The sequence below is a fragment of the Trachinotus anak genome, unplaced genomic scaffold (genome assembly GCF_046630095.1).
Source record: "Trachinotus anak isolate AG129_WGS33_773 ecotype Australia unplaced genomic scaffold, CSIRO_AGI_Tana_v1 ptg000004l, whole genome shotgun sequence".
Taxonomy (NCBI): Eukaryota; Metazoa; Chordata; class Actinopteri; order Carangiformes; family Carangidae; genus Trachinotus; species Trachinotus anak.
The window spans coordinates 12,116,113-12,131,886 of NW_027273855.1; the positions used below are offsets into that span (position 1 = coordinate 12,116,113).

General features: G+C 43.4%; 1 protein-coding gene across 2 annotated transcripts; it reads left to right on the top strand.

The window, feature by feature from the left end:
• Positions 1–3,238: 3,238 nt before the first annotated feature.
• On the top strand, positions 3,239–5,230 carry her9 (hairy-related 9). 2 transcript variants are annotated; one of them, XM_071475941.1, is made up of 4 exons: positions 3,239–3,580; positions 3,765–3,860; positions 3,963–4,050; positions 4,172–5,230. In XM_071475941.1, the coding sequence occupies exons 1-4, from the start codon at positions 3,473–3,475 to the stop codon at positions 4,753–4,755; spliced, it is 876 nt and encodes a 291-aa protein (XP_071332042.1). In that variant the 5' UTR covers positions 3,239–3,472; the 3' UTR covers positions 4,756–5,230. The 2 variants fall into 2 exon arrangements, with proteins under 2 accessions (XP_071332042.1, XP_071332043.1); XM_071475942.1 differs by having other exon boundaries at positions 4,175–5,230.
• The last annotated feature ends 10,544 nt before the right edge of the window (positions 5,231–15,774 follow it).

A 15,774-nucleotide genomic window follows, 5' to 3' on the forward strand; every position in this document is an offset into this window, starting at 1 on the left:
CATTTGGTCTGTTTCAATAGACTGCTGGCCAAAAGAGGATCACAGACTTTGTCATCAGTTTTACGATTACTATGACATCTACGCCTCCTTAGACTTTGTAATGCTCCCATTGTTGCAGTACACCCACTGATTTAACATGGAAATCTGCTGTTCACTCACATAAAGTTTTAATTTGAGTCACAGTGGCAGATTTGTGGAGACTGACCAACAACTGTTACACTGTCTGTGGTTTCAGCAAACATGAAATATTACTTTTTCTTCTTTTTTTTTTTAAAATTAGTGTTAACGTATATATTAGTGCTCTTACATGTCAGAGCCCATTAACTACAAATCAAATAGACTTAGACTGGTGCTTTGAACCATTTTTCAAAGCATACTCTTGTGTTTTCAAGTCGGTCTTTCTATTCATTTTTTTGTTTTGTTTTGTTTTGTTGCTTTACATGAAGTCATTGTTTTAAATAATGCCATTATTTTAGGGGTTATCTTGATACTTGACACTGGCTTAGTATGGTAATAAATCACAATAAGCCTCATGTCTGCTTTTATTTTTGTCAGTTACATTGTTATAGTGTGGTAATGCAGTTATGAATACATCCAAAAAATATTTGTTGCTTTCCAGATGGCATTAGCAAAAATCCACACATGCATGTATTAGAAATTGTATACTACATATAACATATGACTAAAGTTACATGCAACAGCTTTGTAACATATTTTTTAACTTAATTTTAGAGTGCACATATTTTCTGAGATACCCACACATCTTCGTGAATTGCACATGTACAGGCAGTTACAATGCATGCATATACAGATCCTATACTGTGTATGTACAGTGTATGCATGTTTGTACTTGTATGTGATAAATGTGGGCTGAAATGTTATAATGTAATAATTATACTGCATAATAAATTATTGTACAATATATTACACAATATATATAAACAGGTTTTCCTTCTTATCACCTGTTTAATTTCCACCTGTTCTCTTTCCCTGTTCTATATTCTTTTATTAACTTTAGGTTTGGGTGTAATGTAAGAAATGTGACAGGTCTTTTATCTGCGTCTGACTTGATGACTACTAGTTAGATATGAGTAGAAATATAGGAAAATTACAAAATAAATAATTTTTTTTCAATAGGAGTAAAATGTGTTTGACAAAATAGGTTTTTCATTTTGCCTCATTTTAATTTTTTGCTTAATTAATAGTTTTCTCCATTAATTTGAATACAGATATGCCACCTTGTGGTCATTTAAATAAAGCAAGCATGAAAAACGGCGTTTCCTTGCTTGCATACAAAGGATTAATGTGGGTCCCTTTGAACCGTTTATAGACCACATCAAAAAAGATTGGAGTCACAGAAAATAATTAGAAAATCTTCTGAATTTTATGAAAATCAAATGCAGTAAGCAAGGAAAGTGACTGCAGAGAACAGATGACCACAGGAGAATCCTGATAGCCTATCTCATGTAAAGCATTAATAAAAAAAAAAGAAGTGATACTGACATTACATCACTTCATTCAAATGACTTCATAAAAGCTCAGACAGTGTGTAGATGCGATGATCACTTGACCCGGGACCCATCATGTGAAGTCGGTTAACTTTTGCAAATGGGCCGCTAGATGACGCTCTTCTCCTTGAAACACTGTCACACCGGGTTTCCAACATGCACACACTAATCTGATGAAGAGAACGTCTCGACAATCGTTATGGGAAATATCTGTGTGTTGTGAAGACTGCACGTCCATCTAACGCCTCCCTGTTGTTTCTCATCCCGTGAGACGCGGTGACACTAAAGCCTGTGCGCGATATTTAATACTGACATTGCTGGGGTTTCATCACTTTGTTGTAGCCTATTTCATCTACAGCGATAACGATACTGTGTTATGCTGTGTTTTTTTTTTTGTTTGTTTGTTTTTCCAACTTTGATAATGATTTTATGCAATGGGGCAATAGGATTATTACATCAGGCTATAGGATTACACTACTGTTCCGGCTTTTTCATAAGGAAATGAGATAGAGGCCACTGCATCTTCAGTATATTTCTAATGCAGCCTAGATGTGACTATTCTATTCTGTTCTATTCTGTTCTGTTCTGTTCTGTTCTGTTCTGTTCTGTTCTACTGTCGGTGAACATAAGGTTCCCTGGTTCTGCAGACCGTTGACGTTTCACGCTCCTCGGTCTCGAGGCTGTAATCTCCAGGTCGCGGCACGTGCTCTGCGCAGACCGGAGGGGACCGTGCGCGAGTGGCACGCGGACAGATGTGCCTCCTCCGAGCGGCTCCCGCGCCGGGATGATTGACACGGAGCCGCTCGGGCAGCCAATCAGAGAGCGCGCTGCCTGTTCGCACACAGCGGCCGCGTGCCATTGGCCCGGTGCGCAGACCGCCTCGCGTGCCTACTCCGCGGAGCGCGAGACACCGTGCGGGCCGCTCGTTCTCACTTTGGGCCAGGACAACGTTTATGCCTCGGATAAATAAACATGTGTTGTTATTAGTCACTGCAGGTATTTTCAAACTCTGAGAAGTGGGCACACGTTGTGGAGAAAGAATATATAGGATATATATATATATATATATATATATATATATATATATATAAATGTTCCGGGTTTATTCTGGGTGACGCACCAGAGTCACATTAAACACTATTCCCACCAAAGAAATAATCACATGACAGCTTCTCTTATCAGAGGTATGAATCCACATGAAGCCAGGGAACGGTGTGATCGCTTGCTTTAATAAATACACAGGTTCCAGTAGTTCTTCGCAGTCACAAGTAGGTTACTGGCTCCACTGTGAAAAAAAAACAACAAAACTTTATCAGTGCAGACTCTACATTCCTCCCGTAGCTCCACACAAACACGCCAAGCAGTGTAACATTTTTTAACGAGCACGGAGCAAAGTTGGAAGCAAACATCGAGCCCCCCCCCCCCCACACACACACACACCCCTCCCCTCCTCCTCCCCCTCCCCACCTTATCACTTCACAGCCCGGCCCGGCTCGGCCCGGCTCGGCCGCTCGCTCCGCTTTGTTGTCTGTCCCTGCAGGGCCGATTGAGCAGCGCGTGACTGACGGCCCGCGGGGGTGTTGTCCAATCAGCGCCCTGCCCCGCGTCCAGTGGGTGAGTCCTCCCTGCGATTGGCTGAGGCGAGTGTGGGAAAGAATGCAGAGCGGGTTTCACACGAACCGGGAGCACGCGAGCCGTGTATAAATGGCAGCGCCGCGCGTGTCGGAGGCAGAAGCGGTGCGACGCGCGCTCCCGTGCTCAGGCGACAGCTCGACCGATCCGCGGACCCGACCGCCGGGCGTCTCTCTCAGCATCCGCAGCGGCTCACAGCGAATTTCCGAAACTTTTATTTTTTATTTTTTTCACCCAGCCCCCCCCCCCCCCCACCCTCTAAGATTTTCACTTTCCTGGCGCTTCCAAACGAGGATTTACTTCTTTACGCTTTTGCTCTGGTTTGATCGACGATGCCAGCCGATACTATGGAGAAGCAGACGGCATCTCCCATTGCCGGTGCCCCTGCAAACGGATCCCACACACCGGACAAGCCGAAAAATGCCAGTGAGCATAGAAAAGTAAGGATTTTGAATTTCGCACGCAATTATTCCGTCGCTGAAGTGGCGATTTCACTTCAGTTTGTAGTTCATCTAAGGAGTTGGTTTTGATATAGTGACACGACATCTTTCAAGCTACGGTTTGAAAGTTGACATCTCTGGTTGGTGAACAGGAATTTAAAGTAGAATTGTTTGTTCTTCGCAGTCATCCAAACCGATCATGGAAAAACGCCGGAGAGCAAGAATTAACGAAAGCCTTGGGCAGCTGAAGACGCTCATCCTGGACGCACTTAAAAAAGATGTAAGTTAAGACGATGCCTCTAACATGCATTCCCCGCAGATGATTAGTTCCTTTTAAATGTGCCTTGAATGCAGACTCAACCTCTCGCGTTATCTCCCACAGAGCTCCAGACACTCCAAGTTGGAAAAAGCAGACATCCTAGAGATGACAGTGAAGCACCTGAGGAACCTGCAGCGCGTACAAATGAGCGGTAAGTTTATCTAGTCATAGAAGTGTGTCAAAAAAAACAAAACAAAAACATTATGAGGTCAATGCGAAGCTACTGGGAGTCACAATGCGTCTCTAATACCCGTCCTTTCTCTCCCCTCCAGCAGCGCTCTCCGCAGACGCCACCGTCCTGAGTAAATACAGAGCCGGATTCAACGAATGCATGAACGAAGTCACCCGCTTCCTGTCCACCTCAGAGGGGGTGAACACGGAGGTGAGGTCGAGGCTCCTCAACCACCTGTCCAGCTGCATGAGCCAGATGATGTCCATGAACTACCCACCGCAGGCCCCGTCCCAACAGGCGCACCTGGCTCAGCCTCTCCATGTGCAGCTCCCATCCACCCTGCCCATCAGCGGCGCTGCCATGGGCTCCAAACTCAGTCCTGCCGAGGCCGTCTCCCCTAAGGTCTTTGGTGGCTTCCAGCTGGTGCCCGCAACCGATGGACAGTTTGCTTTTTTGATCCCTAACCCGGCTTTTGCCTCCACCACAGCCCCTGTCATCCCCCTTTACACAAACACAGGAGTGCCCGTTGCGGTGAACGCCAGTCCGGTGCACGGCAGCTCAGCACCGACAGCAGCATCTCCAGTTCACGGGATGACGTCCTTCTCCGGGGGGTCCCAGGCGGTCAGCCCGGTGGGGGTCAGCACCGGCTCGGAGAGCAGCGAGCCCGTGTGGCGGCCTTGGTAGCTTAAGGGACAAGAGACTCATGTGAAACCGGTTTGCATTAAGTTTCCAGTTTAGACATTTAACCGACTGCACATACGACTGTTGCTGGGGTTGAACCTGTGACTTTTCCCTCTATGGAACTGTAACTCTAACCACTTAATACCCCCCCCCCCCCCCCCCCCCCCAGCAGTTCTCATTGTTTCGTTTTATGGAACAGGGGCTGTGTTATATGGCACATAGTTTTTTTTTTTTTATAATTTATTGTCTGATTCCAATATTTGGATGTCGATGATAAACATGCTGTACATGCAGAAGAATTATAGGAAACTTTTGTTATGAAGTACTTTTTATGAAAAGGTTTTAGTTTTGTACAGAGTTGTTATGGATTGTTATACCAAAGCTGTGTTTTATATTGTTCGTTTAGTTGTTGTTGGAAAGAAAAACGTGAAGTTGGGTGATGGCCCATTGTTTTAATAAATGACTTTTCAGAAATTAATGTCTTGTCCACAGCCTGTCTCTATCATATCCATATTGCTTTGTTGTTTTTTTATTTAAGAGAATAAAGAGGTCCTTCTGTGGCCTAGTCTTTGAGGAGGTGTTACTCTTCATGTATAACTCACATTAATGATTTCATAATAAGTTAGGGAATGTAACTTTTAAACAGACTTACAGCAGCTATGAGACAAAACGAGACTGCAACCCACTGGTTATGTTCCTGATATGAACTCCAATATCAATGAATCTACTAGGTTTTAAGTGGCCACCTTGTCACCAGTTTGGCGGGAGCTCTTTGCATCTGGCTCACTGGAGAACGGTTCAAGGGACAATGGGGGTGTATTTTTCTATTGCTATAAAGGTAATTAAAAGTTTGAAAAGAGTCTCATCCTGTATGCAGCGGGAGCTTTAAGAAGTCTTAAACCCTATTCATGAGCCTGGGAAATGCGCTCAGGGGTTAATGTCACTAACAGATTGCTTCAGTGAAAGGAGAATATGGAAGGATCCTCGCTTTCTTTTGTGTGTCAATTGTTCAATCCCACTCCCAGTGGGCATACACCTCAATAAAGGAGAAAACGAGGGAACTTTGATGGCGGGGAAACCTGATGGAAGTCGGGTAGATGAGTAAAACTATTGCAGGTTACAGAACATTGAAGCTTGATTGTCACTTACTCCCCAAAATCACTGTCTCAAACACACACACACACACACACACACACACACTGACATGATCATTTGAACTACCCTTCTTCTTATTTTTTTTTTTTTTTTTAGTTATAGGCACTAGCCCACATCTGGCCAGGCGCCTTCTCCCTCACAGCTTCACGCATTTTCCGTTTATGAAGACCGCTCTCTTTCTCTTCCCCTGCCTCTGTTTATCTCTGAGTGTAAACTTATCTGCCTCCGGTGTGTGAGGTTCGGAACTGAGGGCAGTGCCTCTGTGTCGGGCGGCGTGGCGCTAGCCATGTGTCAGCCACTTGCAGTCGGTGGGCCCCTTTACTTTGGATTAGGTTACAGCCTGGTGACCGCCGGTCAAAGCCCCTCAACATTTAATACTCCGCCGGCGCGTCGTGGGTGCGCATGGCTGGCGCAGGCCAAAAGTAAGCTGGCTTTAAAGTGTTTCTTAACCCTGGCCATCGGCTCATACGAGATAAACAATCGGAGTGTTTTCTTCAATTCAAAATATTTAGTTAGCCGATGTGTGCATCTCCTGCGCTGATATATGCACAGAAAACTATTCATGTGGTGAAGTTTTGTATTCAGCCTTAAAATCCAAACTTTAAAATCTTTTAAACCATGAAACATACAACAGTAGTGTTATTGTGTGGGTGCCATATAACTATGGGGAGCAGTAACATTGCAGGGATCTTCTCTCTTTGAACAAAAATAAAAAGTAAAGTTGGTGACAAAACTGTTTTTTTTTTTTTGTTGTTGTTTTTTTTTACTCTAACTTGGCCTACGTGACTTGTGACGGGTGTTTTTGCACTGATAACTCGCACAACTCCTGATATTCATCTCTTTTTTTACAGTTGGGCAGACTTGCTAATTCTTGTAGTTGCGTTCTCACTCCCCCCCTCTGAGAGCCAGTGCCCTGCAGAGGACTCCTTCGGTAAAAAGCACACTGAAAACCCCACTCCCCTGTGACGCTCAGGCAGCTTCCTTCTTGCGAGGACGCATACTGAAACACCAGTTGGCACCGCGTGTGGGTTCTGCGGTTGTTCCTACTGCCTTACTGTCTGAGTTGATAGTTCAGAGGTGCCTTTGTGGAGCTGAGGTCGTGAGAACCAAGCGAACTAGTCTGCCTGCGGCCGGGCACAGCGCCAGTCAGTAAATCCCCGCTGGCTTGCCAGGTCGTGCAGCCGCTCTGCGGAGGTGAGGAGGCAAACACACAAACGCGTGGCCGCCCAAAAGCGGAGCCTGGTCCGCTGTGGACATGAGGGATTTTGGTGGGTGGTGGGTGGTGGGGGGGGGGGGGGGGGGGGGGGACTCGGATCCAGCAGAATGCACTCGCAAAAGAAGTTGACTGACTCCATCCTATTTTTATATGGCAACATTTAGGCTGTAAGCAAATCAAGTTAGAGCTGCTGCAGAGAAACGTGAAGATAGAGAAATCTCATGTTTAACAGAAAAGACTCCAGGAAGGCAGGGACATAACAAAGCGCAACATTACATATATTATAAACAGCACGGATGTGGAGCAGAACGCAAGTATCAGTCATTGTGCAGATGTCTGTTGCTGCATGCAGTGTATATCCAGATGTGGGCTTAAAGCCTCAGTTCTGCCTTGTTGGTCTGCTCCACTCCACCAGTGGAGAGTAGGCCAAACAACATAAGTCTACTGTAGCTACTGGGGAAATATGGATTGTGGACAGTAGCCCGTATAAAACGAAACAGGCGGGAGTTCCTCTCTGGTGATGAAAAGGATTCCTGCAGAGGGCTGCATGTCCCTCGGGGATCTGCGCCATCATGTCCCCCGGGAGAAGTCGCTATTGAAGGGGGTAGGGGTCATCAGAGGAGCCACAAATTATCATTCTCATTAGCGACTGAATGGAGGAGCGCGCACAACTTTGCCGCCAAACTTTTAAGAGAAATCTCCCTCCAAATTCACAATTGCATCAGGCCTTGTTTAGCCAGTACTTAATTCTTTTTGTATGCAATCTCTACCACAACCAGTTAGGCTACTGGGAGTGTTGCATCCTTCATGCAGGATTGCAACACTACACAAGGGTGACATTTCTCCCTCTCACACATTTTACAATGTACAAACAAGGACTAAAATTCTTAAATTAATAAATGTGATCAAATAAATCCATAGATGCCTTTCCCCCCCTGTCCATTTTAACTTAAGCAAAATAAGGAAGTCAGGCAAGAGTAAAGCAACGGCTTTGTTTTGGCAGTCTCACTTGTTATGAGGTTGATTGATTTTTAAAGGGCTTCTTATTTTTCTTATTTTAGATTTTAGGCTGACAGATCTACAGTTATCATAAAAATTAAGCTCTAGTATTTCACTCAGTTAATTAAGGAAGTGTGAACTTGGAGGTCACAGTCCCCTGTTTGACAATAGAAAAACATTTCTGGATGAGCCTTATTAGAGAGGTGTCCTTCATGTAGACGCATTCATTTTTAAACTTGTGGTTGGCAGCCATGTGCCATGAAGAATGTTTCACTGCATCCAGATATAATCAGATGATTTTCCCTGTCCAGCCCTTTTTGCTCGGAGCTCTGACAGTTGTTTTCTGAATGAATAGGCCAATCTGTTTTCCCTGGTAGTGGATTGTTTGAGAGCTCCACTACTCTGACTTTCACATGGATGACAGGCTATATTTGCTCCTCAAACTGAAGACGCTGCAAGCTACGAGGACAGAAGGAAATGTTCTGCGTGCTTTGGCTGCAGGTTCTGGTAAAGGGAAAGGCGGGGCTGGAGAAGGCACGAGGTATGAAGTGTGTATATGTGCCAGTCTGTGTGTGTACTGGACACTCCTCCCTGCACCTGTTTTCTTAAGAATCAGACTGGGTGATAGGGAGAGGAGGATAAGGACAAAGAAACAGAGGGACAGGTCAAGAGGGGTGGGAACATGATAAAAAGAAGGTGTTGAAGCTCAGGAAAGTACAAAATGGTTCCCTCAAGTGTGTGATCCAACAGTGACACCTCTGCAGGTGTTTGTTTTGAAGGGCGCGGGGGCAAATGATATAAGCAGCAGCACTGGAGATTAAGTGGACAGATTCTGAATTTATTGTTCAGTGTCACCTCCTTGACACCTTATTAACAGGTGATCACTTTTTTTATTTTAGCCATGCTCGCCTTCCTCCTCCCACTGCCCGCTCTTTTTTGGCTCCCTACAAGCTTCTATCCTGTGTTGGTATTTATAGCAAGGGACCACTTATGCCTGGGACTGGGTGTGAAGTGTTGGGTGTGTGCAGACGGAGGAGGTGAAGCAGGGTGGGCAGACCAATGGGATGCATCAAGCCTGATCAAATATCACAGAGTGCGGGTGCCGCGTTGATCCTCACCGCTTGTCTGCAGAACGTATTTCTGAGGCCAGGTTTGGCTTTTCAGCAGCTTCTACAGTTTCAAGACATGAGGCCTGTGCATTATAGCCTTTGCAACTGGTGCAGATTCCACTAAGGAAAGTAAAAGGTCCTCTGGACAGGGGTAGAGGTCAACCTGCAGAGTCCTAGGTGGCCTTGAAGGCACCTTTCCCTTAAATATAGACACATTTTATTTATGTTTTATCCACTGAGGGGTTGTCTCTGTCTTTCCCCTGCAGGTTTGGCAGCTGTTGCTCTATTTCAGCTCTGGTTCAGGGATCAGTGGCAGTAGTCTCAGAGGTAAATACTTAACTAGCAGTGTATAATTAAATGTTCTGTTTCTTTTCGGCCAAATAAATCACTCAGTGTAAAATGAAATACCATGAGAGATGTTATATCATGAATGTAGACATATTCTGCTGCAGTGTGTGTGTGTGTTTTGTGTGTGTGTGTGACTCATTCTGTGTCACCACATGCCCAGACTTGTCCCCAATTTGACACTTGAGAACCTCTCACACAGATCTGTCTCATATATTGTGCAGCCACTGTCTGCATCTGTTGTTTGTGTGTGAGTGTACTTCATCCTCTTCCACTCCTTACACTGTTGTGTGTGTGGTTGTGTGTGTGTGTGTGTGTGTATGATGGGTGAAAACTATGTATTTAAATGTACACATTTGCATTATGTGGTTGGGTGGCAGTGTGAGAAGGAGCATTTGACCTGTTTCACTAGTGGATCCTGCAAGATGAACAGAATATGATTTACTGGCACCACTGGCCAGCATTTCTAACTGATAGCCCTAATCTCTTTTTAGCAAAGAGGCATTTTAAGCTTAGAAATATTCAAGCCTGTATGTAGCCTTCCTTCTTTAAATTTGACATTTTGACTTCAGGTAGCCTAGAAGATTGTGCTGCAGGAGCTGTTTCTGTAGGTTTTTGTAGAAATCTTATTTTTTGATTTGGCTGGTGTTGTTAAAATTTGCGTGAGCTGTTTCAACTGCCATCTCTACTGTCTGCTGCAAAGAAGCTAGCTGCAAACTTTGAAGAGCTACTGTTCAGGCATACAGGCATTGTTGATCCAGCAAAATCTTTCAGAGGGAAAAATGATTTATTTGTTGTCTTACCAACTGAGAAAATCGGTATTAGTTTAATGTCTTTGTGTACAGGATGTGCTTTAGCCTATAGCTTAGCACAAAGATTGCAAGCAGGGGAAACAGTTAGCTTCCATCAAGAAAATTCATTTAAAACACTTATTAACTTCAGTGTTAAAGTAAAACATCTTGTTTACTATTGTATGTTCTAAGGTAATTTCCTGGGTTTTCACCCTTATGTATGTGTGCATGTATAACCACATTTATAAATTAAAAGTCAGCAAAAGAAAATGTGACTTCATCTGCATTCCCACCCACTACTGTTTGGTAGGAATGCAAATTTAAGAAATTGGGTATATCTATTGCAGAAGAATAGGACGCAACAAAATGATGTAACTAAAAGAACACCAGTCAAACAGTGAAAAACAACGTAGATAACATAATGGAAATATGGTATTTATTTACATTTGAATAATGTGTTTATTTGAGGAAGGCTACAGTTTCCTCATCGCTCGACACAGATCTGATCTGATGGCCCTGTTTTACAAGCTGGCCTTGCTTTTTTTGCTGTTGTTCAGCAATGTCTGGCTAAAATTCACCAACTATGTTGACTTAATGTTAAAGTGATTTTGAATGACACATACTCTGCAACCCACAAGTTTCACTGTGGCGCTCTTTTCCATTGAATCACTCAGTCTCAATCTATTTATGTTTAAAAAAAATGCAAAGTTAGCATCCTCAACATTTTCCTATCACATAGTAAAAGCTCAAGGAAACTCATAGTCCCTGTAATACATTTAACAAATGAAATACATATGAGCATGTTTGACAGAAGGATATTCTACTCTGGGAGGTGTTGAAAAGGTGTCTTTCCTGACCAGCTATCCCAGTGTGCTTAGACCTGTGGTCCTCTCTAGACCCTGGCTAAACTAGGTGGTGACAGCCACATTGTCACTTGAGCACTGTAGAGAGGGGGGCATTGTCCCCTAAACAGGATGTCCTGGTGTCTGGTCTCATCTCATATGGGCTATCCTTTGTGTGTTTCTGTCTGTGGACACTGGGGCAAATCCTTAAAGCAGATGTGACCAGGATTTGAAAGGGTGCCATCACCTTTTACAATGTCGAGCTCTTCCTTCCCTTACCTTGCCAGTAGATTAACATGTTTTTTCCTTCCTTTATCATGAATTTTCCCCACATATAGATTGTGGTGGAAAATGCCAAGCAGACACTGAAAATGTAGTGTGGGTGATGAGTGTGTGTCAGTGTGTCTTTGAACTGCATGTGGTTGGGAGTTGGGGTTATGAGATGAGCCCTTGTCTTTTTTTTTCTTTTTCTTTCTTCTTCCCTCTCTTTCTCTTTTCATGCCCTGGGAAGGTAAACACTCATCCACTTTGCTCTTGTTTTCTTATGGTAACTGTTGAACAGTTTGTGCTCCACTCGTGGTTTTATTGCTTGGATTGTCATGCAAGAGGCAGGGGAGACAAGTGTCAATAAGTGGACAGGCTCACTCCAAACAAATGCACCCAGAGAATGGGCAGAGAGAGCCGAGAATGCAGCTGGGTACACAGACACACACATACACACACACACACACACACACACACACACACGCACACACACACACACACACACACACATAACAAATAGTTTCTTAATGCCGAACTCTCAGATGACATTAGTCAAACATCATTCAAACATGATATGGTAACCGTACAGCTCAAGAAGCTATCATTTTCATTTTTTAAAATCCCTTTGGGACATAACACTCTAGTAAAATTATGTAAAATATAGTGTCAGATGTTTTTTATATACAGGAGCTGGGCTTCCTAAAAACTAACATCACAATTATAGAATTCATGTTTTGAAAGTAAAACTACCTCATTTGTTTTTAAAATGTTTTTATTGTCCCACCAGTTTGTCTGTATGTATCATAAACCGGACAAGCAGACTAAAAGACAAAACAATTACAAACACAGCATCAACATAAAGCCTATACTACAAATAAAGCTCCTTTTCCACTGGTCAAAAAACCCGCTTCAGACCCTCTGATGTCTTGTTTTTGCTAGCAACGGAAAAGGGTAAAATTGGCATTCAGAGCACCTATCACCTGCCTAGCACGGTGCTGTTAAACTAGGAAGTCCGAGGCTAAACTGCGCTCAGGGATGAAAAAGTGAGCTGTAGCCCCAAAATAAGTTTTAAAAACACACAATCACCGATCAAAGAGGAGGCTCTGACATATACAGGGGCGCCAACCCAAGGATGAGACGCTACGGATCCATTTTACCAGTCTAGACAGCAGCTAGCAGCTTACTCTCCCCTGCATCTGTGTGCGTGCTCTGTAACTGTATGTGATGACAATGGGCCCTGTACTTGTGTGTGTCCTCTCAGGCAAACTTGGCTGGCAGTGTAAAAGGAGTCAATCGTCTTTTATAGATAGTTAACCTGCATTCAAAATTTTTCACCTGTGGGCATCCCGATAGCGGAGTCATAAGGGCGCGTACCACATGAGCTGATGCTCTTAGCAGGCGAGTGCCGATTCGACTCCCGACTGCCCCGACTCTTTCCTGCATGTCTTTCCCCCTCTCTCTGCCCCTCTCCTGTCACTCTCTACTGTCCTGTCGAATAAAGGAAAAAAGTGCCCCAAAAAAAAATAATAATAATAAACCTGCAGTGTGTAACCTTTGTCTCCCTCCTTTGGCAGTGGGAGTAATTACACAAACACAGAAAAGGGACACACCCTCCGCGGAAAAGCCACACCAATGGTAATCTGTGTTTGTCCTCGCCATTGATTGCTTTCTTTTTTAGACTGTAATACTTTCTCTTAATACCTAGTTTCTTTTTTATGTGGCGCATCAGAACTTTCCTCGTTTTTCTGCCATAGGTACCACCATACTCCTAGTTCCTGCAGGTCACGCCATCTCCTTTGCAGTTGCTCCCCTCTTCACCTCTGGCAAACCAGTAATTGCTGCGTGACCTAAAACACATCACTACTAGTGCCCCAGTGCAAGAATGTCGCCACAGACACCAGATTTAAAACTCAGATATGCCACAGAATGCAGAGAGATTTACCATATTTACAATGATAGGATTAATCAGCATTGTGTAAACTCATTTGGCAGGGGCTTTAATGTAACGGTTATCCATTTACATGTAAAAGTCCCACACCTTTAGCTATAGCTGGTATTCAGATGTCTTTGGGTGTGTTTTGACCAAGTGTAAATGTTTTGGCTATTTTTATTGATCATTTAACACTTTGATATTAGCAGTAGGCAGATCTATTTCAGCTGCTGTAGACTGTGCACGAGTGGATGATGCTACTTATCCACTATCATCTCCAAATAAAGAAAAATATTGTTGACAAATGATGTGTTAGCTTAAATAACGCAACATTTTGAAACACATCACTGTCTACACTTTCAAACTCCCCTGCACACATCAGTCACCCCACTGTCACACTCTTATCTCTGCTGATATAACAAACAGCTTTTTAGTGGTATTTAACAATGGACTGACAGAGGGTAAACAGTGCCTCCGCAGCCGCCTTGTGGTCCGACTTGTGTCTTTCTGTCTGCTGGTGGTGATCACCCCAGGATGGATCACCCATCCAGTGCGACCACTCATCTCCAACCGTGCTCTGCTCTTGAGAGCTGAAGAGACTGGGCCTCATGATGAATACGTGGACCCATGATGAGATTAGCACAGGGCAAACACACACATGGGGCACTGTCTAGTATGTTATTCTCAGTCTTAGCTCATTCATGAAGGAATCCCTCCCTCTGTGAATGTCTGGCTCTCACTGACAATCCACCGTCATGTCTCCCTGTCTCCTGCTTTATTTGGGTTGGGTGTTTTCGAATGATGCTGCATTTGTTCTTCTAGTTCCTATGCAACTGACTGCTAAAGTAAGTCAAAGGGTTAGTTTGCCCAAAAAAACATTTTTCCTGCTTACCACTGGTGGTATCTGGTCATTTAGACATTTTTGGTTTTATTTACCCATGACATATTTATCTCTAATCTTTCTGTCTTCACACCCAAAAAATTAGAAGTGAATGCAGTTTTTTAGTGTTCACGGCATGTAAGAATGACATTCCTCAGCACCATGTCAACAGACTTTGAAGTGAAGTTTTCATAGGAATTACTATCTACTATAGGGGTGGGTAGAGGAATACCAAAATGATCAATTCCACTGATACTGTCTTTTGGGATAGGCAGCACAAAAAACTGATTCGTCTCACTTTAGACCATGTTCTGGCAACATGCACGCTCTTCTTGGTGAATGCACTCTGTGCTTCCCTGCAGCTATTGTTTGCGTGTGGGTTACTTTGACTTGGAAGCGATTATACGTAGAGATTATTTTGTTTGTTTTGTTTGGCAAATCATTTGGTGACAGTAAAAATTTATTGATTGCCTATTATTGATGTATTCACCTTATAAATCAGTTAATTGAAGTACATTAGCAATGTCTAAAAATGTGTAGTTGTGTAATTTTGGATCTGGTATTGGATGAAAACCAGATTTTGTTGTAAGCTTTATTTTATACTTACAAAATACCACTGAAATCTGTTCACAGTATGCTGTGTTGATAATCCAGAATAACAGATTCACTGATTCTGGAGGAAAATAAAATTTTTTAAATGTGTGTTTTAAGCAACAACAAGGAAAATTCACCTCCCTTCACTGTGACCAGTGTTTCAGAGACATCAGTTCAAATACACTGCATGACCTAATCTGCATGGATCTCACTTTTGTTTTCTGTTTTTGTAATACTGGGTGAACTGGCCTTTGAAAGTAATTCTTAGTTACAGAATCAATCACATAGTTACTCAGAAGAAATGAACAATCATTTTCTGTGCAGCAGTCTATTTCTAAGAGCCTCTAACCGCTCTAAAGTCCGGGAGTTGTCTGAGGCTGATGTGAGTGTTTGCATTTACGTCTGTGTGCATGTGTTTGTGTGTGAGGTGCCCGGCTACCCCCTGCAGTGTTGCCCTGCGCTGACTGACAGCACCAGTGTAGATGTACAATAGCTGATCTTTGCTCTGTGTCTGACTGTATAAACACAGAGTGGGATAGCTCCTTCATGCAGAACTCCAGTATTGATCACTTTGGCGAGATCCCACAGCCACACTCATTGTCCTCTGCCTCTTTCTCTCCTGCCAATCAATAGCTCTTTGTGTTGATTTTTACCCATTGACAAATCACTCTGCCCCATTGCCTTTGTTAAGGTGTCAATCAAGCAGAAGGTACTGACTTATTTGATCCTCATTCAGTCGTGAGTGTCACATTCCAAGTGGGAAGAGTACAATCATTGCTAAGGATCTGTCTGATGCTGATGATTACAACTGAGTGTAGTAAATCCAACAAAATGAGGGTTTTTTTGTTTTGTTTTGTTTTTTGAAAATCTAAAACTAAATAGATTTAATTAGTCAAA